Source organism: Stegodyphus dumicola, chromosome 2 (assembly GCF_044657685.1).
Source record: "Stegodyphus dumicola isolate Sdum_Otavi_A_Nest chromosome 2, ASM4465768v1".
Classification (NCBI taxonomy): domain Eukaryota; kingdom Metazoa; phylum Arthropoda; class Arachnida; order Araneae; family Eresidae; genus Stegodyphus; species Stegodyphus dumicola.
Genome location: NC_140769.1, coordinates 54095809 through 54122932, shown reverse-complemented (window position 1 = coordinate 54122932; position 27124 = coordinate 54095809). Strand labels below are relative to the sequence as shown.

General features: G+C 33.3%; 1 protein-coding gene across 6 annotated transcripts in view; it reads right to left on the bottom strand.

Moving 5' to 3' along the window:
- The window catches only part of LOC118184702 (CREB-regulated transcription coactivator 3-like), a 203733-nt gene that overhangs the window by 154685 nt on the left and 21924 nt on the right, over positions 1 to 27124 (bottom strand). For all 6 annotated transcript variants that reach the window (XM_085810658.1, XM_085810660.1, XM_085810662.1 and 3 more), the window contains exon 2: positions 22438 to 22542. In XM_085810658.1, coding sequence (XP_085666784.1) covers positions 22438 to 22542 — 105 coding nt within the window. The remainder of the gene's footprint in view (positions 1 to 22437; positions 22543 to 27124) is intronic.

The window sequence follows — 27124 nt, the reverse complement described above, 5'->3', positions numbered from 1 at the left end:
TTTATCACTGCTTTCACTGTCCACATGTATTACACATGTATTATAAGACCATCTATTTCTTCATTTATTATTTTTCGACTAATTTTTTACTTTTTTTTAATTATTATTAATTCTTTGAATTCTTTTTTCACATATGAAAATCTTTTGCCATCTTTTTCTTTTGCAATTTGTACAATTTTTTTTAGCTCCATTTTTGATCAATGGAAATCCTTGAAAATTGTTAAGAACTTCTGGCTGAGTTGATGTCAGCAAGCATTTAGTGTTTTGGAATGAACCCTGAATTGCGATTGAAGGAAATTCTGGTGTTGGACATATTAAATGGAAACAAACAATACAATGCTAATAAGTTAAATCATGTGCCACAAATCCATGTTCAGCAAGGGTTTACTGCACTCCTCCAAGCATCCACACTCAGTAACTGAACAGGACAAGGCCATAATCATCATTAAACCGTGGCATAAAAACAGCTTAAGAAATCAGAGAAGCACTTGACATCATCATTAAATTCTTGCAACAGAGACTTTCCCTTCAACTTCCCATAAATCTAGATATGATTCTGAATACAGTAACCCTTACAAGACATGATAAAACCATCTATTTTAGCTCCAGATAACAAAGCAGATGTGGTATGTGCAAAAGCTCTTACTTATGTTTAAATGTGATTTAAGCATATCTGAGTTAAAATAACATGCTTAATAACAATTATTGGAGATTTTAAGGCAATACAAATTAATTTAATATTTATAAATTTGCAGGTCTAGAAGGTTTAAATATAGAACCATCTTCTTTGGTTTCAGAACTGCAAATGACAAAAGAGAAGGAAAGACTGGAGCTATGATTGTTAACTACAACTGAAAGATTTTTATGAATATGAAATGCTTCTAGAAAATCTAGTTTTCTAATGACAGACTTTTTAAGAATTTTGATTGAAGAAAAATTGAAGATGTGATTTTCTGATTAACATAAACACATGAGTACTCTGTTGACCAAAACTGTTGGTCATAAAATCATATTTTCCATTTTTCTACAGCAAAATTATTACAAAAATATCTTGGATTGGCAAATTAGATTTTCTAGATAAGTCTCACATTCACAGAAATCTTTCAGTTCTAGTTAATGATCCCAATTTCAATCCGTCTTTACCCCCAGCTTTTAAGGAAATTATTCAATACTTGTTTTCAAGTTTAATGAACAAACAGGTCATGCCAGTTCCTTGACTTACTTCCTATTGATTCTCATTCCTCGCTGCCTGAGTACAGGCTTGTCTTTCATCATCTGCACTTCTGCAGCTGAAGAAAACGGTTTAAGCCTTCAAAACTAATCCTGCAAATTTATAAATATTACATTGATTCTAGTTGCCTCAGCATCTTCAATAAGTGATTTAAACATATCACCCTAAAATATTTATCTAGTTTCTAACTGTAGTACAGAGAACATTATACACTCTGATACATTAAAAGTTCAGCATTCAAAAGAGTTTATCTAAAGACATTTGATACAAAAAAGCATCAAGTAGCATGCAAAGTTTCTAGAAATACTGTCTAAAATTTCCTGCAAAGTGGCCAGTTAAGTGAAGAGACAGTTTGAGTTAGATAACAAATTCTGCGAAGGTTCTTGATATTGCATGTGCCAAAATCCATGCTACTTAGAATTATCTGGAATCACATTTATGCAATTTTTTAAACCATCTGAAGAGTACAAAGCAGCACATCAAGTTAGAATTCTACAAGCTGATGTTTAAGTGAATTAAAGGTGAATATATTCTTATATAAGGTTGCTTTCCACATGTGTGTTAAGTGGCACAACTGCTGAATCTGAAAGCCCAAACATGAATGTGTGGCATACTGGATGGATCATATAATCAGTGAATGGAATGGATCATATAACCAGGCCTTTCTTCTTCAAGAAGGTATCACAGCCAATGTCATGTATTTTAATGGGCAACATACGTTACTTCTTCTCCAGGGTTCGTACACATTTCTGCACACAGATATTAAGTACTTTTAAGGACTTTTAAGGACCATTAATGAAAAAAATTAAGGACCTATGAGCAAATGTTAACTGAATAACTTCAATTAAAAATATTATCTATGCCTGAATTTTACTTTTGTAATATGATCCTAAAAATAAAATAGATCCATTATTTCTAAACATGAATTAATTAACATAATTATTAAAAAGATTGAAAATGAAATAAACTTTAATTAATTTATAAAGTAGCATTAAATATTTTACACTTATAATATTTGGACATATTTGAAAGAAGATATGTGGCATTTACGTTTTACTAACATTTAGCATTAAGTTGGTTTTTTTTAATATCTCATTTTGTCACATACTTGGTCAGTCTAGAGGTTTAGTAAATAGCAGGTAGATTTTATGTCAAACGGCATAGGTTAAAATGAGAAGATCATAATCAGCACGATTCATAACAAAAAGATTAAATTTGTCACCGCTGCTGCTTGTTTATAGAGAGACCTCCTCATTAGAACACACCTAAAAGGCCTGATGTAGGCACGGTTGGCAAGTGTTGAAAGTTAATTAGGCTCTGTTTGATGTAGTTAGTGTCATAGGTTCGTGTAGAGTTCCAGGGGTTGTAACCTAGTTAATATACCATAAGGTTCCAATAATCCATTAAAGCACCAGAAGTGATAAGTTATTTTGTATTATTTTAAGTCTCACTAGATACAAAGAATAAGTTTTACTTGAATTTTCACATTTTTGCATTCTATCTTGTAACCACAGTGAGTATTAATGAAAGGCAATAACTCACTTTAATATGTAGAGATAATTTTTAAGGGTAAGCAGTTAGTTATAAATAATTAAATTAGGTAGTTTGATAACCTTAATCGTTATGGATTTACATGGCCGATATTAAATTTTATTTTTTAACAATTTTTGTTAACAATTTTTGTTAAAAAAGCCCTAATAAAATCTAATAAAACTTCACAGTTTAAAATACATGTAATTTATGACACGGATTCTTAAATGATATTATGATAATTGCACATTAAAAGCTACAAAACATTTATGTTTTATAACAACACCACTCAACAAATATTTATCTGTCATTTTAATGTGAAGCCTTCCGAAACATTTTGGCTAGTTTATATCGATTTCTTTATCTTTAAGCATCTTTTCTAACAATTAGAGATTTGTCTTAATATGCAAACCAATGCTCTCGCTAATTTCTGCGTGCTTTATCTCCTAACTTGTCAGCCTCTCCATAATGTACCTATGAGGGTTTACTTGATCTGGTAAAAGTTAAATAGTCCAAAACCTCTGACAGACATGAAACAAATTATCGCTATGTCTAAAAGTAACTACAAAGTCACGTAAAGGTTTACATAAACCTCTTATTTAAAAAGAACTTAGAACATAAAGGCATGTTATGATGCTAACAAAATCAATTACAGCTCACGGCGACGTAAAACAAGAACAGTCAAATTCAAACTAAAAATGTGGAGTAGTGGTCAAAGATTATACAATTTAATTTTAATTTAATCTGGCTCAGTAACTCTATCATATGAGGAAATAGGCATGGAAAATAGAGTAAATACTGAAATCATAAACAATTGGGTAATTTACATAATAATAATAATAACTGCACATATCTTTGAAGAATAATGTTCTTCACGTACTCAGTTTCTTCTTCAATACATTTCTTTTCATTTTAGAATTTTTGGATTTAATTAAGCATTTCTGTTATTCTAAAAAACACTAAAAGCATTTAGAATGTATAGAAAAAGCGGCTAATCTTATTTCTTTAGTAATATTAACATTTATAAGAAATATGAAATATATATGTAAAGGCCGGTTACAGATCCGATGTGGCAGAATACGTAGGTTGATCCAAAAAAAAGTTTACAAGCAGAAGCATTTGAAACGTAATAATTGTGGAGCGAATATTTCCACCCAGGGTGGTTGACAGATGGCGCTAGTTGTCCTACTGCAGTTCTACGAGTAAGTAGCGTCAGTACGCAGACACTTAAGAGCGACAGTAATGGCACAATGTCTAGAAAAGTGGTCTCGCATAGAGGTGCGAGCCGTAATTCGATTCTTATGGGCCAAGAATGTGGCCGCATCCGAAATTCACAGACAAATCGTTGAGGTATACGGGGACAAAGCAATGGGTAGACAACAGGTAGCTAAATGGTGTCGTTCTTATCAAGCGGGCAGGGAGCATGTGGAAAACCGCAATATGGAAGCGAGCGGCCGTCCAAGTTCTTCAAGGACGGATATCAACACGGCACGTGTTGAAGAAATCATCCAAAAGGATCAACGAGTAACCGTGCGCGAGATTGCCTCAGAGTTGGACCTGAGTTATGGTAATGTTCAGCGTATCGTAACTGATGAGTTGCGATATTCCAAAGTTTGTGCCCGTATGGGTTCCATGTGCGTTGTGCGCGGAACATAAGGCCACTCGAATGATGTGCAGCCTCCCGTTTTTTCAGCGATACCATTCAAACGGCCAACACTTCATTGATCGCATCGTTACTGGTGATGAAACATGGCTTCATCACTTCACCCCCACATCCAAAACAGCCAAAATGGAGTGGAAACACGCTGGATCACCGAGGAGGAAGATGGTGTAATCCTTGGAGCGTGGCCATACCATTAAGGCCGATCGTTATCGTGCCACCTTAAAGAAATTGCATAAAGCCATCCAACACAAACAGCCTGGATTACTGAGCAAAGGCGTCATTCTTCTGCATGACAATGCCAGGCTCCATACAGCTCACCAGACTTAGGAATTGCTGCAAAGGTTCAAGTGGGAGGTCTGGAATCACCCCCCACACAGCCCCAATTTGGATCCAAGTGACTATTTCATTTCTCCAGCGTTGAAACGATACTTACCCGGAACACGGTTCACCTCAGACAATGCAGTGAAAACAGCTGCCGACAAATGGCTCAATGAGCAGGGCTCTGATTACTACCAAAACAGGATAAACAAGTTGGTCGAACGTTCTGACAAATGCCTAAACAAGTTTGGCGACTATGTGGAAAAGTGAAGGTCAGATGTGTCTCTTGATTCCCATTTGTATCTTGTTTCTATTGTTAATAAATACTTTTTCATTTGCCTTGTAAACTTTTTTTTTTTTCGATCACCCCTCATAGTTAGAATTTAGTGACACACCGAACAACAAAATCTAGAAATGGCAAAACTTTTAGAATTTAGAGCAGGCATTGGAAGCAGAATTTAGAAAGGCACTAGGTAGCAGAATTTAGGATCCACAGAGATTGCATCAGGTGGGAAAATGCCTAGTGCCAACTATGTGTATGATGCATTAGGACAAATTAGATGAATCTTTTAAATTGTAAGTTTTCAATTTCTTTATTAATAAAAAAATTTCTTTCTATAATGCCTGACCATGTTGATAAGATTAGAAGCATTTTTGATATTTTCCATACTTGAGTCTAGTGAAAAGTAGAGAAAATAAAGGGAAGATAAACATGTTAAAAGATTCTAGTATCAGAAGTAAAACACTCGAATATTATATTTTCATTGTTCTTCCAGACGTTCTCCAAAAAATAAGAAATTCTTTGCAAACTTTCTGTAAAATACATCCATTATGTGTTGATACCATGGAGACATTTTTCATTTTGACGAATCTTCTAGAATAGCGGGTCTATAAAATTTGCTTTCAAATCCTTCTAAACCTTCCAAGCTACAATGTCTAAAATACTAAAGAAAAATTATCCATACCAATTCTGTAACAGCAAAAAAGCTAAAAATATTTTGGAAAAAAAAAAAAGATGGAAAAGGTGTAAAATTAATTTTATAGAGAAAACTGATGCATATTCTGAGACAATTACATGAGAAAAACTTTTACTGTGAAAAAATTAAAAGGAAGACATTTTTAATTATTTACATACCTAATTTTGCTTTTGCTAAGAGCTGTTTCATAAACTGTGCTTTAGAGCATTATACCTTGTTTATTTTTCAGATTCAAAATATTGTATAATACGTTGCCAAAATGAAACTTTATTATATGACAGTGAAAAATAAAAATGTTTTATTTTAATGTTATTTTTTAAATATAATTTCAATATATTACCATTATTTTAATGAAATTTATCAATGTTACGATGTTTTAAAAAAAATCGTCGAAAAATTCTCAGATCTCGGAATTAAAAATTTTCTATAGGAACTGATCTTAAAATCGCCAAAATGTTTATAAGTTGCCAAATTTAGAACCGTTTAATTCACATCCCCAAAAGCAAAAAGTTGTTTAAGAGCTCTTTATTAGAAAAAATGAATTTCGGAATGCTGGTGTTTCACTTCTTGCTTAGAAACTGGAGTATCCCATCATTTATATTAGAAATAGAAACAAATTATAATCCATGAACCCATTCAAAAGATAACCATATGTGTCAGTGAATCTCCAAAAATATTCCTCCAAAATACTAATTCACACTCAAAATGGCAGTCGTAAAAACAGACAGAAATTTCAAATGATTAAAATTAAGGACATTCTGCTGAGTTTGGCCAAAATTAAGGACTTTTAAGGACCAAAAATCGATTCCAAAAAATATCTAAGGACTTTTAAGGACTCTTAAGGACCGTACAAACCCTGTTCTCCAGTTGGTTGTACTTGGTATCAAGGTTGACAAAAATACCTATCCACTTATATTTCTTACCACTTATCCACTTGTATTATACCTTATATATATTACCTATCCACTTATATTACATGCAATTTCTGATTCCAGAAGCAGTCAGAAATTGCATGGATCGGGAATTTGGAAGCAGCTGGATTGACAGCAGAATATCACAGCATAGCCTGCAAGATTGCCATACTTAACTCTAGGTGACTTTTGCCTATGTGGACACACCAAGACAGAAGACTAGAAGAAAGCAAAGACATCTGAATACCCTCAAAGCAATATCTGCAGTCATTGTAGACATTTCATATTAGCACTGCAGGAGAGCATTCTGGTTTTCAGGATGAGATTGCAGGAATGCATCAATGTGAATGGTGCCCATATCAAGCTGTGCCAATGAGGATAAAAGACATGAAATATTACCAAATAAAACTTTAAAGATAGCTTTATATGGTATAAATTTTATTTCACTGAAATATCTCTGTTCTTTAAAACACAGTGGATTTAAACATGAGATGAATTTTTTTTAAACTCTGTATAGTTTCATGTTCTTTTAGTCCTGCTTCTACACCAATCTCCCCAGCTATTAGTGATAAATTAATACATCTGCTAATTATCATACATTAAACAGCCACACAGCATAGCAATTTAACAATAGCACATCTGTGCAATATGCACGGTAAAAATTAGCTAATACAGCCATTTCCCCAGATGCTGAACTTTTAATGCTATATACTTCAAGAAATCAAGCTTACAGAAATATAAAACCATCATAGTAAACATGACCACTCAGTTATAAAATGAGCATTATATGACACATGGGATTCCACCTTCAGCCTCTGTGGGTGAAGGATGCTATTCATGTCGGCCCATGATCCTTCTCCATCTGGCGACGCTATATCACCGGATAAGACAATTACCGGCTGGAGTATGCCAGATGGAAACACTAATATGGACACATCAAACTACCTTGGAGACTGGAAACATGGATACTAAAGCTGAAACGATGGTGTTGGAAATGTACGACCAAATCAAGCTATTATAAGGAAAAATTGAACAAACTAAAACCCTACAGAAACAGATGGATGTAATCTGTGCTGTCTCAGATCCAAATCAACATACTCCCTTGATGTCTAAAGCAATACATGATATGAAAAAAGAAATGGAGCACCTCAGGGGTAAGTGCGATTTTTATTTAAGTTTGTGTACTAGAAACCCCCTCTTAAACCTTGCTGAACGTTTCAATGATGTTGTTACTGTTACTCAAACTGATAATTTTATTACTGTTACTCAAACCGATAATAATGCTACTGCTCTCCAAACTAATAATGTAAATAATGCTAATGTTAAACGAAAATTACCAGAATCTTCAGATTATTCAGATGACTGTAATGTTAGGGATGGTGATGGATTTATTAAACCCTCCCATACTGTTAAGCTAGTTAAGAAAACCAATAATTTACGAGATGTCTCTAAATATGTCGCAACAAAAAATTAATTTAGTCCATTGGAATCTGCTGAAAATAACCCCGCCACCCAGACTGAAAATAGCACTGATGATCAAACTAACAACTCCCCGCAAATGAAAATTCCCCCTCACCCATCTGTTATGGTCAAACCGCCAGACGGCAACAAACTCAACCCTTATTTGAAGCAGTTATCCAATGAATCAAAGTCAAAATTTTACAGTCGGATAAATAGAGAGTTTTTGAAAATTCTACCAAATATGCCAGATGACCATAGAATCTTGACACAATATTTAAAAGATAACAAAGTAGAGCGCTGCATAATAAACGAATGACATTTAAGACCAGTTAAGGTTGCAATTCGTGATCTACCCATTGATATAGAAACGAGCGAAATTGCAGATATTCTCACAGAACAGGGATACAAAATTCATAAAGTTACCCAGATGACTAGGAATAGGACAAGGCAATTAATGCCACAAGTACAAATTATACCTACTCCTAATGTTGATAATATATATCATGTAACACATACGTCATTGTTCATAGTGCAAATTGAAAAGTATGTAAATAAGAATTTGATACCCCAGTGTCATAATTGCCAGAAATGGCATCATTCGTCGGATAATTCCTAGCCCCTCGTTGCACAGGGAAACATAAATCTACCTTATGCCCCCAAAAAGGATTTATTGAAAATCTCGTTTGCGAGAATTTTAAAAATTCTCACCCGGCCTCATATAGGATTTGGAAAAAATTACAAAAACCTAAAGTTTATAACTCCCAAGGTACCAAAAAACTGTATTCTGAAATGCTAAGCAGCAAAGTTCAAAAATCCCAAGAAATTCAATCCAGAAAACCAGCAACCAATCAAATTGCAGAATCTAACTTACCCTCAGCCAATAGTAAAATGCCTGAGACTAATCAAACTAATAATCCCAATGCAGGACAAAATAAACCTAGACAAGCTCAGGATTTCTAGAATTATTTAAATTAATTAAAGAATTAGAATCTATTTTCGGCTTCAGGCAAATTTCTAAACTTACAACTATCATTAGTAAGAATCTCAGTCAGCTACGCACTGTAAAAACCTAAATGGAAAAACTTTATATATCATTCCTCATATTTGAAGAGCTAAATGAAAACAATTATGAATAATTACACCCACAATCTGTCTATTATTACATGTAACGCGCATGGCCTCCCTCAAAAAATTCCAGAGTTGAAGGCGTTTGTAAATGAGCGTAGTCCTGATGTTATGTTCAGACAAGAACACGTCCTCGGGACTTTAAAACCAAATGCTTATGCTATTAAATTCAATACTGAAATATGAACACTGCAAAAGGAATTTCAGCTAAATCAGAGAAATGTAAAACAAACTTCAATTACAGGACAGGATCCAAAATATACTGCAAGCACTGAATCAGTATGTAATTACAGAATAAAACTATTTTGAGACAAATGGATGCACAATTCAACGAATTCAGCTAAATTTTCAGTATTGGGTTGATATTATTCAACCAGTTTCTTTTTGGGTGGTATAGTGCCCATAAACTGAAAAAGTAATCTGCAGAATAAATCAACCTGGTGATTGTCAGTTCCTGCATTCGATAGTCAGTTATTTCCATGCCCAAATCAAAAACACCCAGTGTATTTGTATTGTGAAGTGTTGCAAAAATTGATAACATGAAGTGTAATGAAATTCTATTATTATGCAGTGAGTACATGCATAAAACATGCACTAAACATATTGTATCAGAGATCTGGTGCATGATGTGTCATTAGCTGGCATTGAGATATAAGCCAGGTAAGCTGTGTGACTGTTACTGTTATTATAAGAAAATAGTAGGTTTAATATAGATTTTATTCCTCTGTTATTTACCTATATTTGTTGCTGAAATACTATTTTTTATATTATACATTATATAGACATGAATATATTTTTTTCAAAAACTATCGATGTTTTTTATTATGCTACATGCTCTTTTTATTTTTATTGTTTGATAATTTTCTTAATTCTTTCTTTCTCCCACCTTCTGCTGATCAATTTTAAAAGTGAAATTATACGCAATGTCTTTTGTGGCATTTTAATTATGCCTACCGCAGCCTAATCAGTATTACTCGGCTTTTTATTTAGGCTCATACCTGGTAGACTGCAAAAAATGTAAAAGCAGGAATGCAGTATTGTGGGTGTATAACATTTTTTAAATATAAACAAAAGTGGAGATTGATGATATGTTAACTCTTAAAGTTTTAATACACAGACTTCGTAGAAATGAACTATGCATAGCATGAATATATATTCTGTATTGATTATGCATTATGCATTTAAATTAACTGCATTTAAATTAAATTTATTTCTTTTAGCTAACTAAGTACTTTGGCATAAATTTGAGAAAATAAAAAATCTGAGCCCATAAATTAATATGAGTGCACCAAAAGCCAAAAAGACACATTACTATTTTAAACTATGGGGGGGGGGAATATGAATGTGTTCAATTTGGTGAACATCTTTCATGTCAAATCTGTAATGACAATTAAACGCATAACTGATTTAATGCAGTCTCTAAATAGGAAACCTACCTGGCAGGACTTTTCGATCTATAGTCCTTATAACAAAACAATATTGGGCTCTTTAGGCCTCACTGCATATTTGAAATGGCATCTTGTATTAAAAGTCCGAAACAGTTGATACTTCCAAGATACCTACCTGATGTCCTTAAAGAATTACACAGCAACAAGAGACCACTTTGGATAATGATGACTTTGTATACAGATCAAGAATGCTTCTAGTGGAGTAATGTGAGGACAAATGTGACACAAACCTTGCGATGCCTGCATGGGTCAGTCGAAACACTGCTGAGGGCCTCCCTCACCGTTACAATGTAGAAGTGCCTTTTGAATGCCCCGCCTTCGATACTCTGCAACCTCTATCATGACAAACACATAAATATTGTCATTAATTATTTCACAAAACGGACTGAAGCATAACCTATTCCTGATTAAGAGGTTGTCACGGGAGCAGAGGTATTGATACTGCATTAAATTTCCAGATTTGGAGGGTCTCTTCAGTTACAATCCAATCAAGGAAGTATTTTATCTCGGCTGCAATGAAAGAACTCTGTAAACTACTCGGCACAGACAAAGCAAAATTGTCACCTTTACATCCACAATTGAATGGCATGGTAGGCAGGTTTAATCGAATCATCCTTAACAACTTGCTGATGGTTTCCAGACACCAACAGGAACGGGACCAAAAATTACCTTTGTTTTCACTGACCTACTGCAGTGCTGTCCACGAGACTACCCATTCTAGTATCTCTTCGATCGTAACCTTTATCTGCCTTGTCATCTCTTGTTTAGTTGCCCTCTGCATGTGCCTTCATTGCCTAAGGAGTACATTAAAGATCGCCAGGCACAGTTTCAAGTGATGCATAATTTGCACAAGAATGAGTCAACATTGCAATGGAGAAGATGAAGACACAACATAACACAAGAGTTACATGATATTGATTCAACAAAGGTGACAAAGTGTGGTTATGGAACCTGATTCGATGGAAAGACCACTCTCCTAAACTACACAGTCACCCTGGGATGCTCCTTTAACAGTCCTAAACAGGCTGAACAATGTCACATCAGATTTGTAAGTCATCAAATTCTAAGCCTAAAGCTGTTCATTATGATAGTCTAACCCCTTACTATGGCCACAGTACGTAGTCCCCATAGTGCATATAATGTAAATAGTATACTAAGACTCCTATCTGTACACATATGTGTTAAGTTCATGCATTTAATTTATTGATTTAATGCTTGACTTGTTGTATGCTTTTTACTGAAATTACTGTTTTAGTAATGGATTGGTTTGCCTTAGTCATAAGTACGGCTTTCTGACTAGGCACTGTACTAGTCAGAATGCACAGTCCTTGGGGAGGAGGCAATGTTTTCATAAAATTACATATGAAACTGTATTTTTTTTTTTAATTTTATTTTTTTTTATAATAAAACATAAAATACTTGAAAGAGGTGAAACTCTGCTGCAAAAATAATATTAAATGAACAAGTGTATTTAACATGGAGTAAATGGCTTATCTCACTAAATTAGCGAGATATCATCAAATTAGCTATGGTTTTGGCGACTGGCCCAGTCTCTGTATCATTGCAATTGGTATTGTAATTGAATAACTGTAATAAATTCTTATGTGTAACTGTAACTGCATAAAAACTACATAAGATTGGGGAGAGCATCAGTTTATTAGTTGTTTAGTTCAGCACTGAATACGGAATATTGAGCGATCTCTGTGTGAGCTTTACCTTGTAGATGTGTTGAAGTGTAACTCCTGATTGTACTCAATGATACTGAGAAGTGCTGTATGAGTATTTTTGTGAAAAGTTCCAGAAGTGTACAGTGTTTCTTTTGATAAAATAGATTTCATCAAGCTATCATTGGATTGGTGTGCATTCAACTTATTACTAACCTGTATGAATGCAACAAAGCATTTATTTATTTATTTCTATACACACATTGTGTATCTTAATTAATTTACCTTCATTTGTCATTGAAATAATTTTACCATTAAAAACATAAAATATAAATTTACATATTCTTTCCACTTTGTAAATTTATGTCTTTATGCCTTTAATGGTAAAATGACTGGCAATTATAAATGCCTTGTACAACAGAAAAATTGTAAAAAAATATTGTTTATGCCTTTCAACATAAATTGTAAAGCAGTGAGGTCAGATTTCAAGCTTGAATTAATTGAGTTGAAATCTCACAATCACCTCAAGCAGTTGTTTCTAAATATTTCAAAGTTAAGAGTTTTACAAATCATTATCGAAAATAAGTTTCCCAAATTTAATATCTCGCACCCAGAAAATCAGTGCTGTGTTTGCTTCATCTTATATATGTGAACAAGTGTTTTCAACTATGAATCTTAGAAAGAATTATTTCAGAAGTAAACTGACCATTTAGCCTTGTTCCTTAGAATCAGTATACTATCTCACTTCGAACCTCAATACAAGGAACTTTTAAAAATGAAATTGCAATTTCATTCATCTCATTAACATATTTAAATTATAATACGTGTATATTGTAATTAAAATTTTATAAAAATTTATCTTGGCCCCCCAATTTTTTTTTTTCAATTTTTTGCCCGCGACCAGAAAAGTTCGTCCATCCCTGGCCTAAGACAATGACAGGAACAACCCCTGCCTTTTTGGCCATAATAAAATTTGCCAGCTTGATTTGATATTTCTGTCAGGCAAGTCAAATAAGTCATAATAAATTTCAATTTTTTTTTTACAGGCAAAACATATAATCTTGAGCTCCTAATTTCCCTCAAATTTGCCATAATTTTTAGTAGCTTTAAAGCAAATTTCTTTGTAAATGCCTAACGCATGCAATTCAGAAATAAATAAGGAAATTTATCTTAACAGTATAATTAAAATGTATATTACTACTTAAATTCCTCTGAAGCAAAATCTGATACTACGGTTGGTAACATGTAGTATTTCAGACAAAAAGTTTGCAGTTTGAATCTAGCTCACAGTACTGCAGTATTTTACTCCCATTATTACTAATCTTTTTTGTGTTACATAATTTTAAATATGCAATTACAACAAATGCTTTAAAAAAACAGACCAGACAAAAAAGATGCAATAAGAAAACAAAGTTAAAAAAATTACTTTGCTATTACTTAATTCATTAAACTTTCCCACATATTTATTAATAATTGATACATGATATCAAACATAAAATGCTCAAAATATAAATAGCATTATGTAACATTAAAGAGATGGTGATTAACCAATAGTTTGAACTATTTTTAGAATTTCTTTAGAACTTCAAGGAAAAGTGCACAACATTAAATTCATAAAAATCTCTTGCATGTATCAACAGAATATCACATTGACCCTCATTTTCCTCCATTTTATTTTTTTTATTTTCATAATGGATTTCAATTATAATTTATAATGGATTATAATTTTTATAACACCATTTTTATAATAAATAAGTGGTACTCATGTAGCATCTAAGGCTTTTAGTTATTTATTTATTCTTAGACAGTGTCACTAAAATACTATTTTTAAATTCAAATGTGGAATAAAATAGCAGGAAAAAAAATAGTAAACCAATTTTAGTGCCACCATCTAAGAAATAACTAATTAAAAACGGAAGATCACATGCTACATGATTACCAAACATATATAATAAACAAAACTTTTAATTTTGGTAATTTATTATGCATTGAATGTGCTCAACAAATGCATTTTAATTTTTTGTATTAATTTTATGATAAATATCACTTATGAGTAGTTAAAGAAAAATTTCAGAAAAATACAAGTTAAAATAAAATAAATTAAAAATTGCTTTTTTTAATTAAATTTTTATACTGGGTCATATTCTGCTTCCTAAAAAATATTTTGTACTTCCTAATTATCTGCACTTGTAGAACCGTAATGTTTTGACATATATTTTCAAATATTCACTGACAACAGCCAATTTACACAATGTGCTAATATGCATCTGATTGAGCATACATGTGTTATGTCTAATCTGCATTTTGCTCAACAGCATCCACTGGTTTTAATAACCTAAATATTTACCACAGAGATTTTGGCTTTCCTGAGAAAATTTTTGGTTTCTTACAAAATGTTTATTTTCATGATCATTTATGACAGCATATACAAGTTGTGAAAACCACTAAAACCACAAACCACATATTTTTCACCATTTCTATAAATTGTCATGGCGATTTTTCGTAGATAATGTATTATATACACCTTTGAATGTATGTATCTAAATGTACTATGATTTTTTTTTTCATAAAATAAGATTAAATTAAAAGGGAAAAAAGTAAAATAAGACTAAAATAATTAATAATACTAATTTTAAAAAACTTTACACCTAGCTGGATTTTAAATGAAAGTTTCTCATATGAAGCCATGTACAAAGCCAAATAAAATTAAAAAGAAAAAAAAAAAAAGAGAGAGAGAGGTTCGAATCCCACGAACGGGCTGGCTGCATGGGTGTTTTCGTAGTTTTCCTCATGTGTAACATGTATACGAGCCAGTTTCTCTTAGAAAGTCCTCCACAAAGGCATCCCTCCCCTTAGGCAGATAGCCCTAGTGTGCTTTGCCATAGTTAAATGCACAACACCAAATTTAAAAAAAAAAAAAAAAAAAAAAAAAAAAATGAAAAGAAACTGCAGCCTGATACAGATATGCAGATTTCAGTGCAACATCTGAAACAATTTTAAAATCAACAGCTGCAATAAGCTTACTACTTTATAAATTACTCTTCTAGAAATTCAAGATACAAAATAAAATTATTCATTTAAAATGAGCCATTCAACATGGCAAAACCAAATAATACAGAAAAAATTGCTATATCTTTTTGTTGTAAATTAATGTGAAATAGGGACCTGTGCATTTATTTAATACAGGAAAAATGTAATTATTCAAGATATAGCTGTGACTTAATCTCACTGAACTGTCTGCACACAAGGTTTGCAAAACACATTTCACTCAAATGGCAATGTTTTTTTTATTTTGTTAGGATATAAAATGCACTTACTGAAAACAGTAAAAAGAGTTTTCAATGTGTATTATTATTATCATTTTAATTAACACTTAAAATACTCATGATGATAATGATGAGGGATACAAATACATTCCCTATGCAAAAATGAACATCATACTTCTTTTTAGTAAATTAACAACTGAAGATTAATGGAGGGAAAAAATTCTATTTGATGATCATAAACTAGTAAACAAAACTGACCAGAAGTTTTGAGGCGAAATGAATAAAATACTACTTACTAAATGTCCAAATATGCTGTGTTAGTTTTTAGAATATTAAATATTAAAATTTGCATGAAAGTAAAAGCAAATTATTGGCTTCAGCTTTCTTAGTATTTTTAAGTTTTAGAGAAATTTTTTTCCGAGTTAGAAAATATGAGAATTTAGCTGTGTCCTTGTTGAAATTCAAACTGCAGATCTTCTAACTGCTTGCTGGACATCCTTAACCATTCCTATTATAAAAGTACGTACAAGGAAATATGATTATTTCTCATATGCTTCCCCACTTAGATAACAAACTGGGAAGAGACACGACATCCAGTTGACCAAATCCAGATGGGGATAATTTATCATCTACCATATTTTAACTCACGTGTCACTATAGAGACTTTTTTCAGAGACATACCATAAAAGAAAAAAAAAAAAAAAAAAAAAAAAAAACTGAGCCCTTGCCAAGATTCCAACCACATTTCTTTCAACTGCTAACTGGATCACTAACACCATGAAAGCACAAATGAAGTAAAATGGTAATTTTTTATAAGTTTGGTTTAGCCAACCATTGTATTTATTTTTACAATGAAAAAGTTGCTTTTTCCCATGTGGTTACAAAAAAAAAAGAGAGAGAGAGATGGGTTTTCATAAAATTATTAACATGTTCTGAAGTTTTACATAGCAGTGAATAAAAATACTATATATACACTCAAATGTGGAAGGTTGGTTACTATAACAATGCTTAATAACAAAAAATAATAATAATATGAGGATAATAAGTTCCTATGATTCTAATATTCTCTTTAGCCTTGCGTCAACTGTAGAACTTGCAGCTTTTACTGAAATAATTTTCTTTAGATGTGGCTGCTTATTCCTTTTACCAAAATAATTTCCAATATCAACTATCATTGTTATTGTTTATGTTATCTTCCTCACTCTATAGTCTATTTCAGCTGCCAATCTTGTCTCCAATTTTGCTTTGTCTTCATTGCTTTCCCCCTAAAATATCACCTGCATAAATCCCACTGGCAATTATAAAAGTCTGAAATTTTTCCAATACATTAAAATCATCTGATTACAGTAATGCTAGCTTTCTGCTACAAGTGAATAGAGAATGAAAATATATGCACACTGAAGCAACTCTTGAAATACCGTATTTGACAGCATATAAGACGCACTTTTTTCCCTAAATTTGGTCTCAAAAAAGTTACCTGCGTCTTATTCGTGAAGGACACAGGTTAACTTTCAATACTGAATGCTATTTTTAGCCCAGATAAAGGTCTAGACACACATAACGTTTTCTACATCTGCCATAATTATTTTGTGCATGCGTGAAATACCTGTCCCCAAAAAGCACCACAGCTCGAAGCAGATGTCGAAGTTCGAACAGGTTTGACAGTCACATTACGCTTATGGAGCCTTTCCTTCTTTACATAGACTTTCTTTGACTCAGCCGACACATGTGTTGGTATCAGTGCTACTCTGTATAAATGCGTTGGTATCGGTGCTTAAAACTATTTGTTTAAAAAATATACATTGGAAAATATGACTACAGGAAACAAGAGATTAAGCTATGCAATTCAGTATAAACTAGGAGTGTTAAACTACGCCAAAGTGCATGGAAACAGAGCAGCAACAAGGCATTTCGGTCCACCACCTACCGAAAAAATGATACGTACTTGGCGACTGCAGGAAGATCAACTGAAAACTGCTAAAAAACAAAAACATAACCTTTGATGCCCAGCTCCATCTTGGCCTGAACTTGAAAATGCCATAAAAATGTGGGTGATAGATAAGAGGAAATCTGGGATAAAAGTTTCAACCAAAATGATAATCAATGAGGCCAAAGGATTTGCAGAAAAACATGGGAATCAGAACTTTTCAGGGTCTGAGGGCTGGTGAGGTTCATGAAAAGGCAAGGCTTATCAATGCGCACAAAAACAACTATTGCACAGAAAATGCCAGCAGATTATGAAGAAAAAATACTAGCATTTCATAGGTTTGTTATAAATAAGCAAGAAAACTTCTTTTGAGCTCGGTCAAATAGGAAATATGGATGAAATTCCACTCACATTTGATGTACCATCCAACAAGACTGTGATTATTAAAGGGTCTAAATCAATAACCATAAAAACCACAGGTCATGAAAAAACCTGATATGCAGTAGTTCTAACATGTAGTGCTGATGGCACAAAACTACTGCAGTTTTTCATATTCAAAAGAAAAAGTCATCCGAAAAAAAGAAAAAAAAAACTTCCAACGGGTGTAATTGTTCATCTGAAAGGCTGGATGGACGAAGCTGGAATGAAACTGAGGTTACAGAACGTATGGGCGAGGCGACCTTTTGGACTCTTAAGAAAATCCTCTCTTTTGATTTTGGATCAGTTTAGCGCCCACAGAACTGAAATCATAAAGAATAAAGCGAGAGAATTAAAAACCCAGATAGCTGTCATTCCTGGTGGACTGACTAGCCAATTGCTGCTTTTAGATGTATCAGTGAATAAGCCATTTAAGGAAAAAGTGCAAGAACGATGGAACAGGTGGATGAGAGCCACATCACGCCCTCACACTCTCAGGTAGAATGAAGCGGCCCTCTATTTCACAAGTGTGCGAGTGGGTAAAAAGATCTTGGGAGGCTTTTGTAAAGGCTGAAGTAATTGTTAAGTCCTTTAAGAAGAGAGGAATCAGTAATGCTCTTGATGGAACAGAAGACGATGCATTATTCGAAGAAGGTGATACTAGCGATAACGGAAACAGTAGTGATGACGATATTCTCGTTTTCGATGACGATGATAGCGAAAAGGATTTTTATGGTTTTTAAAGTGATTAAAGTCTAATTTAATGATAGGCAACATTTTCCTTAAATCTGTGTTTTTTGTTGTTTCTGCTTTATTTTGCATTATGTTTGATTGCTTGCTGTACATCAAGGATGTCAAACTCGCGGCCCACAACAAATATTTTTGCGGCCTGGCCAATATATCGGCAAATAATAATATATAACAATAAAATAACATATCGATGAAGAAAAAATGAAATGTTTACTGCTAAGTAATTAACGATAATTTATTCAGTGTTGTTAGATTACTCACAGCGAGCTGACACACACACTACTTAAATTACAAATGCGTGTGAGTAGCTTGCGTTCAGCTACCTTCGGCTTTTGGGGAACACGTGCACTCAGAACTTGTACGCATTCCCCGATAGCCGAATGTGGCCGAACTCATGGTCTCAGTTTTAAAATCATAGTTTTGTACGATATATTGGTGCATGCATGTGCATGCACTTTGCTTTATTATTAATTATTACTTAATTCATATTGTTACGGATTTCACAGTTATTTATTTAGTTAGTTTCTTTTATTTAGAATTGTAATTAGATTTGCTTAATGTTGCCTTAGCAACGCAGACGATTTTTGAAAAGACAGCTGCATTGGAAGGTTAAAAATAGAACAGCGTGTGCATTTAATACCTAATAAATAAATATCTCGTAATTGCTGTTGCCATCCACAAAAATCCAGATATTTACAGATGTTTCCAGTATATTCGAGAATTAATTATAAAGCTTATAAAAGCCGAGAACAAACAACTCATCTCAGTAGTAGCTGTAGTTCTAGCGAACTGTTTGTTTACTTAATGCTGTGATTGATTTGTAGCGATTTCGCTGCGAGATAGAATTAGTTTCTCTGTTTTGAATTGATTTTTGCTAAATGTTTGACATTTTGTGATATTGTTAGAATATTTTTGAAGAAATATTTCAGCATTTTGATTTACCTCTTGTGGAAAGAATAAATTTTTGTTAACTTTTTAACTTTAACCGTGTTTATTCCAGCCCTTTGTATTCAGTATGTCTATATCAAAACCAAGTGGTAGTAAAATTAAACGAAAAATCGCTGACGAACACAGAATATTCCAAGTAAAATGGGAATTAGAATACTTTTGCTGTGAAATAAAAGATAAAATAATCTGCTTGATATGTAATAATACTATTAATGTACCAAAGTTATATAATATTAAACATCATTACGAACAACACAAATCGAAATATAACAATTACGAAGGATTAATGAGAGAAGAAAAGTTGAAAGAGCTCAAGTTAGGAGTGAAAAAGCAACAGTCCATGATTAGTAAAGTATTGCAAGAAAGTGAAGCGGCGGTACATGCAAGCTACGTCTTGTCCGAGTTGATAGCTAAATATTTGAAGCCTTTTACTGACGGTGATTTCATCAAGGAATGCCTAATGAAAGCTGGAGAAATTGTTTGTCCTGGAAATGTGAAGGCTTTTCAATCAATTTCATTGTCTCGAAATACAGTTGTGGAAAGAGTTACTGATTTAGCCGCGAATTTAGGTGATCAGATCAAATCAAAATCATCTAGTTTCGAAAGTTTCTCCATTGCCTGTGACGAGAGCACGGACATTAGTCGCAAAGCTCAATTAGCAGTGTTTCTTCGTTCTTGTGACAAGAATTTTAACATTTTTGAGGAATTACTGGAACTAACAATGATGCCTGGTACTACCACAGGAGAAGATATATTTACTTGTGTTTTTGAACTTCTGCAGAAATACAATCTACCTTTGGCAAAATTAAATTCTGTAGCTGCAGATGGCGCTCCATCAATGACCGGGAAAAACAAGGGCTTCGTAGCATTACTAAGAAAAAAAACTTAGTGAAATTCACGGTTCAAACATTCATCATATGCATTCTATTATACATCAAGAAGTTCTATGCACGAAAGTAATAAATATGGAGAATGTTTTGACATATATAAAAAAAGTTATAAATTTTAAAAGATCTTGAGGTTTAAATCAGCGTCAATTCACTGCTTTCTTAAGTGAGTTAGATAGTGAATATTAGGGTTTGTCCTACTATACCGAGTTACGTTGGTTATCTTGCTCCAAGATTCTCAAACAATTCTGGGATTTGAAAGAAGAAATATTTCAGTTTTTAAAAACGAAAAATCAAGACATAAGTTTGTTTTACGATCCAATATGGATACAAGATTTATCTTTCTTGGTTGATATAACCAAACACTTAACCGATTTAAATTTATCGTTACAAGGAAAAGATCATATCATTACAAACATGTTTGACATAATTAAAGCATTCAAATGTCAACTAGTTCTTTGGGAAAAACAACTTAAAAATGAAGATTTAATGCACTTTCCGACGTGCAGCATGAACAAATCAAGTTTAGATGATACTTGTTCATATCAAAAATATGCAGAAAAAATTGCAAATTTAACAACTGAATTTGAAACGAGGTTTAATGATTTTAGTTCCCTCGAAGACAAATTTTTTTTTGTTTTCTTTGATTTTCTCAATAAGTATTGACTCAGTACCCAGCCATATGCAAATGGAGGTGATTGAGATTCAATGCAACTCAAATTTGAAAGCAAAATTCATTGAAGTGGGCGTGCCTGAATTTTACAAATATTTACCAGCCAGGTTTGAAAATACTCGAAAATTCGCATATGAAATTATTTTCATGTTTGGTAGCACTTATCAGTGCGAGCAGTTATTTTCAGTCATGAAAGGTAATAAGTCTCCTATTAGAAATCGTATTAATGATGCTCACCTTGGGTCAGCATTGAAAGTTATCACTGCAAACAAAATTTCTCCCAAAATAGGAAAGATAATAGCAGAGAAGAGATGTCAAGTATCAGGATGTAAACATTTTTTCTTCTTCTTTTCTATATAAATATATATATATATATATATATATATATATGTTTATTATTGCATTATTCGAAATAAATCTACGTTTCTATGAATATTGATTTTTTTTTTTTTTTTTTTTTTTTTTTGCGGCCTGCCTAAAGTTAAACCTTGTTTGTTTGGCCCAAGTGTACCTATGAGTTTGACATCCCTGCTGTACATTCATTTATTCATTATTGAAATCTACATATCATGTTCAAAATAGCTTGCCGTTTGTTAATTTTCCTTAATAAAAATATGTTTGGTAATTGGATTCAATGATTGTTTATTTGGCTTTTACGAAATGTGTGAACTAAAAGAAACCACATTTTAAGTTATTGTGGTACTGCGCTTTCGCACGGACTATTGAACCTTTTTTTCCTTGTGTGTGGCCTTCTAAATAGGGGTGTGTCTTATATACCCGCAAATACAGTATATACAACTTTGTAAAACCACACAAATATGTCTTGCTCCAACTAAGCTTACACAAATATGTCTTCCTCCAACTAAGCTTACACAAATATGTCTTGCTTCAACTAAGCTTACACAAGTATGTCTTGCTCCAACTAAGCTTAAATCTAAATTAAGAAATGTGCATTAAAAAATTACACATGGTAAGAAATTATATTCCTAAACTTCACCCTACCTGTATTATGCATATCCACACAATGAATAAAAGCAAACAAGGAACATCGATTAAATTCAGTGCGAGTAACGGGGCATAAAATAAAAACTGAAGTGAACACTGAAATGCACAGAAAACTTCAAATCTTCATAATTTACTTTAATAATTTTATAAATGCTTCCCCACTTAAATATTAAGATCAACAAGAATATTTAGAAGAAAGAATAGTGAATGATATAAAGATGATGTAAAATGCATACCTGTAAGTCAATGCTGTTGTTACTAATTTGATTAACATTAGGCAAAGAACCAGCACGATATGATCCCAAGGACTGACTTATATGCAACTGATGGTGTTTAGGCCCCTAAAAGATAATTACTCATAAAGCATACATCTTCATAATTTACTTATGATTCATAATTTATTAATACATTCATAAAGCATTGTGAATCATAAATCATTGTGAACTCATAAAGCATTGTGAATACTGTATTGCTACAAAGAAGAACTTTGTGCTGATTTTGTACATAAACACATTTTCCTCTCGTGTCGTTTTTTTGCGTTCCTGCCTTAACCCGTCATATTAGACCCTACATTCCTATAAAAAAAATGCATGTTTTTAGTACGCTCCACCATCCCTCCAAGTCTGTCCCATGATCTATAAAACATCCTGCATACATGCATACGTGAACACATCCATCCATACATACATACATACGTTTCTGGACCTGGTGCTGATAACAAAACAGTACCATTTTTTTAAATAATTAAAAAATTACATTAAGTATATCTGGACACCTGTAGAAGTTTAACATATCACATCAGCAGAAATATAAGGTGATCCATAAGTCATGCATATCAAACTTAAAAAAATTGTGGAAATTACAAAGTGGATAATGATGACATCTGTATATTGTTTGGAAATTTCAATCCCAGTTAATGCTGTTAGCTTTAAAAACCATTTGTTTGGGGCGAAAAAGAGATGAGTTTTCCTAAAAAGAATGAATTCTTATGATTGATTATTAACAATGCATTCTTACAGAAAATTTGTTAAAGCACTTAAAAGACACCTAAAAGTTTGTGAATCTAACCAGACAATGATTTTTTGCTTCATAATTTTATTTCGAGAAACTGGAAATATTCACCATAAGAATGATAAGGCCACCTATCTCTTCGAGTTTGGACAAAATGGACAAAGTCATTAATAAAATGTTGCAATCACCAAAAAAAAGTGAGCGGAAATATGGCACTGAAATTAAATTTATGCAGTGCAGCAACATAAACTGCATAATCTTGACATGTTGAAATACCTCACAAGTTGCATGATCTTGATATATTAAAAAGATAATTATTATACAATAATAAAGTTTTAACATAAACATTTGGAAATAGTGGTAAGTTATTTTAATATTGTTAAAGTCCAATAATGCAGTATGTGTAATATCAACATACATCAGTTCCATCTTAATGTATAAGCATTATAGGCACTGCCCAAGACCTTGTAAATATTTCAGTAAATCATTATTCTTAAGAGAATTAGTATAGGTAAAGGCTCGAGATACGACAAAAGATGCACTAAGATGACTTATACATATCCATATGATGGTACTACAAGCACAACAATAGATAGTATTATAAGATGCTCCTCACTTATCAGCTTTTCACCTTCATGTATGAGTATCAGTTTCTGTTCTGTGCTTTTGATTTTGATAGGATTTATTGGTGTAAATAATCTGGGAATCACAACTCTTTAAGTTGCTTTTTTCGTTATTAGAATGTGGGGAAGTGCATCCTGCTCAATGTTTTCATTTATGTTATTTGCTTCTACATTAATTCTGTTAGGAGAATGTGGGAAAACGCATCTAACTAACTATAACACGTGTACTATCACTGAACTTCCAGGATGGAAAAACTCAGACCAGTTGCCTTTTTTTATATTTATTTTAAAACTTAACATAGGAGTTCTTGGTTAATTAAAAAATAACATTACAATATTATTACAGAAAGGGAAAGACATCAGTTTTTCCGATGCGTGATGCGTCTTACTAGCTCGGCATTTACCAGAAAAAAGCTGTGCTTTTCCTGTGAGTCGATCCTTGTTTAAAATCATTCCACACATAGTAGAATCTTTAAACTGGAATTTAATTACTTACAGAGAATTACTGTTTAATTTTCTTTTAAATTTCATATTTGTAATTTTGTTTTTATATATGCAGTTATAATTTTAGTATTTTGCATGTTTCATTTATTTCTGTTAATGTGATAGTCTTTATATTAACACATGTTAAGAATTAGTATATTAAAAACTTAACTTCAAAAAGTGAGGTCATTTCATTAAAATGCCGGTTTTAATTTTTTTTAATTAGACTTAACTGCTGAAAATGCTGAAAATGGCCAGGGGCAACGTTCCATTTCGAAAGGTTCGGTCCCATGCTACACTTCACTCTCCACCCGATAGTCCTCAAGGAGTTAAAAGAAACATCTTGTTGAATCTTATTCAGAAAGTGACAATACATATTTTGTTGATTTTTCACTTTCTGAATTGACAACTGAACTTGACAACTCATGTCCATCACATTTACTTGCGTACATGAGTAATCTCACAGGCGATACTGTAGGGGAAGCACTTCTCAATTCTCTCTGGCTTGTAAATTTTCCTACAACTACACACATCATTGTAGGGGCATTGAGTGACAGACTGACAAATCACCACAAAATTCATCGCCAGAAGTACAAATTACACAACTAACTCACTTAGCAAATTATTAACTGCTTGCGACTGTACATCATTCCAGCCACCCAAGAAACAGCAAATTAACACATCATAAAAGATGCAATCGCAGTCATTCTAAGAAATGCTATAAAGAGCCGGTAAATAATCAATGTTTTTATCATATGAATTTTGACTTTGTAATGCTAAAAAATGTGCTCCCTCGTGCTCTTTCCGGCACAACGGAAATAAGTTCGGTTTTCAAATTTGAGCCAGAGTCACAACCACCATTGCACTCTGGCTGACCCTGGCCCATGCATCCTCCTGTGTCAATCAAATTAAAATTTTTGATTGACACAGGAGGATTCTGTTCTTACCTTAGTCACAATCAGTCTGTTGTGAATGAGGGATTGGTTCTTATATGTTGCAAACAGAACAAAATTCCAAACCTTTGATAATTAACATATGACTCTTAACTTAAGTATACAGTGAAAGTTCACTTAGTCTTTCGTAATTGCCAAAGTTAGTCAACATATCATAGACATTGACTTGTAAATTTAAGGAAAGTATTAGTTATAAGACTTGTAAATTTAAGGAAAGTATTAGTTAATACTAAGGAAAGTATTAGTTAATGCTATAAAAATAACAGTACAATTGATGCTTTCTTCACATAAGAAGGTTGCTCATATTCTGCTGGGTAGCAGTAAACAGTGAACAGCCACCATAAAATTCACTGCTGGAAGTACAAATTACACAAATCACTTAGCAAATTAATAAATTACCTTATGTGTTCTTTTAGATCCTTCCAAGCTTGATAAAATTTTGACTGAATATTCAAAAGTTAGTAATCCTTCACATATATAGCCAAAGAGCAACCAAAACATACCGTCTTTCACCAAGGAACTTCCGGTATTTTCTAAGCCACAATGGCTATCATCTGAGCTCTTCATGGATGCTTTCCAGGAATTTACGTTTCTTCTGACAAAGGTTATCATATGTCTGTCAAAATGTGCTTCGGCAAGATCCCTTCGTACAGTTAAAAAATAAATGGTGCATCATGTCCCTACAGCGGTGATTGCTGCTTGAATGACAACACTGTTATGGACTATTATTCCCTTCTCTATATTCAAGACTATAAGCAAGCATTTTATGGGAAAAATAGTACTTTACAACATTAGATTTAGCTCACATACAGATGGAGAACAAAATAATACGAACACCTGTGAAATAATGGAAAATCTTTATTAAAAGGGAGTTGGACAACTCCTTTGACTGAAGTACAGATTGAATGTGATGTGGGATAGATGTACAAAGGTCATGGACAATATTTAAAGGAATATTAAGCCCTTCCTCCTGCAGAGCGGTCTCTAATTCCGAAAGTCCGGATGGAAGTGAAAATCGGCAATAAAGTTTGGACTCCAAATATGCCCATAAATTTTCAATAATATTCAAGTCCGGAGACTGGGAGGGCCAAATGAGATGTTCAATTGCATCGTCATGCTCTTCAAACCATTCTTGAATAAACCTAGCAGTGTGGATAAAGGTGTCGTCTTGAAAAAGTGGTCGCTCCCCAGGAAATACAGTCCATACAAAAGGATGGACATGATCCCCTAGAATGCTTAGATAGTGCTTGGATGTGATCCTCCCATGCAGATTAACAAGTGGCCCAAGACCGTGCCAACATATCGCACCCCATACCATAATGGCACCATCCCCATTCTTCATAGTCGGCAAGAGGCAGTCAGGATGAAACGCTTCTTTGGGCATTCTCCAGGCATAAACGCATCCGGTCATCTGAAATAGGGTGAACAACGATTCATCTGACCATATTACCTGTTGCCACTGCTGTGGGGGCCAGCCTTTGTGATCTCTGCACCATTGGCATCGCTTGAAAGCATTAGCTGCTGTCACCAAGGGTTTATGAATTGCCACTCTGCCATAAATGTTAGCAGCATGAAGTTCCCTTTTGACAGTTTTAGTTGAAACGGGGTCCTGGAGAAGACTGTGCATTTCGGATGTTATCTCGGATAACTATTGCTTGTGCTTTCGGGCTACTATGCACTTCAAGACCCGTTTATTCCTATCAACCAGCTTTGACTTTTGGCCACTGTTGTGCTTTGAAGACGTCGTCTTGCCCTCTTTCGTGTACGCTGTCATAACGGTCGATACCCTACTCCTTGCACACCCCACAAGGTTTGCTGTTTGCGTAACTGATGCTCCACTTGAATGCGCTGCA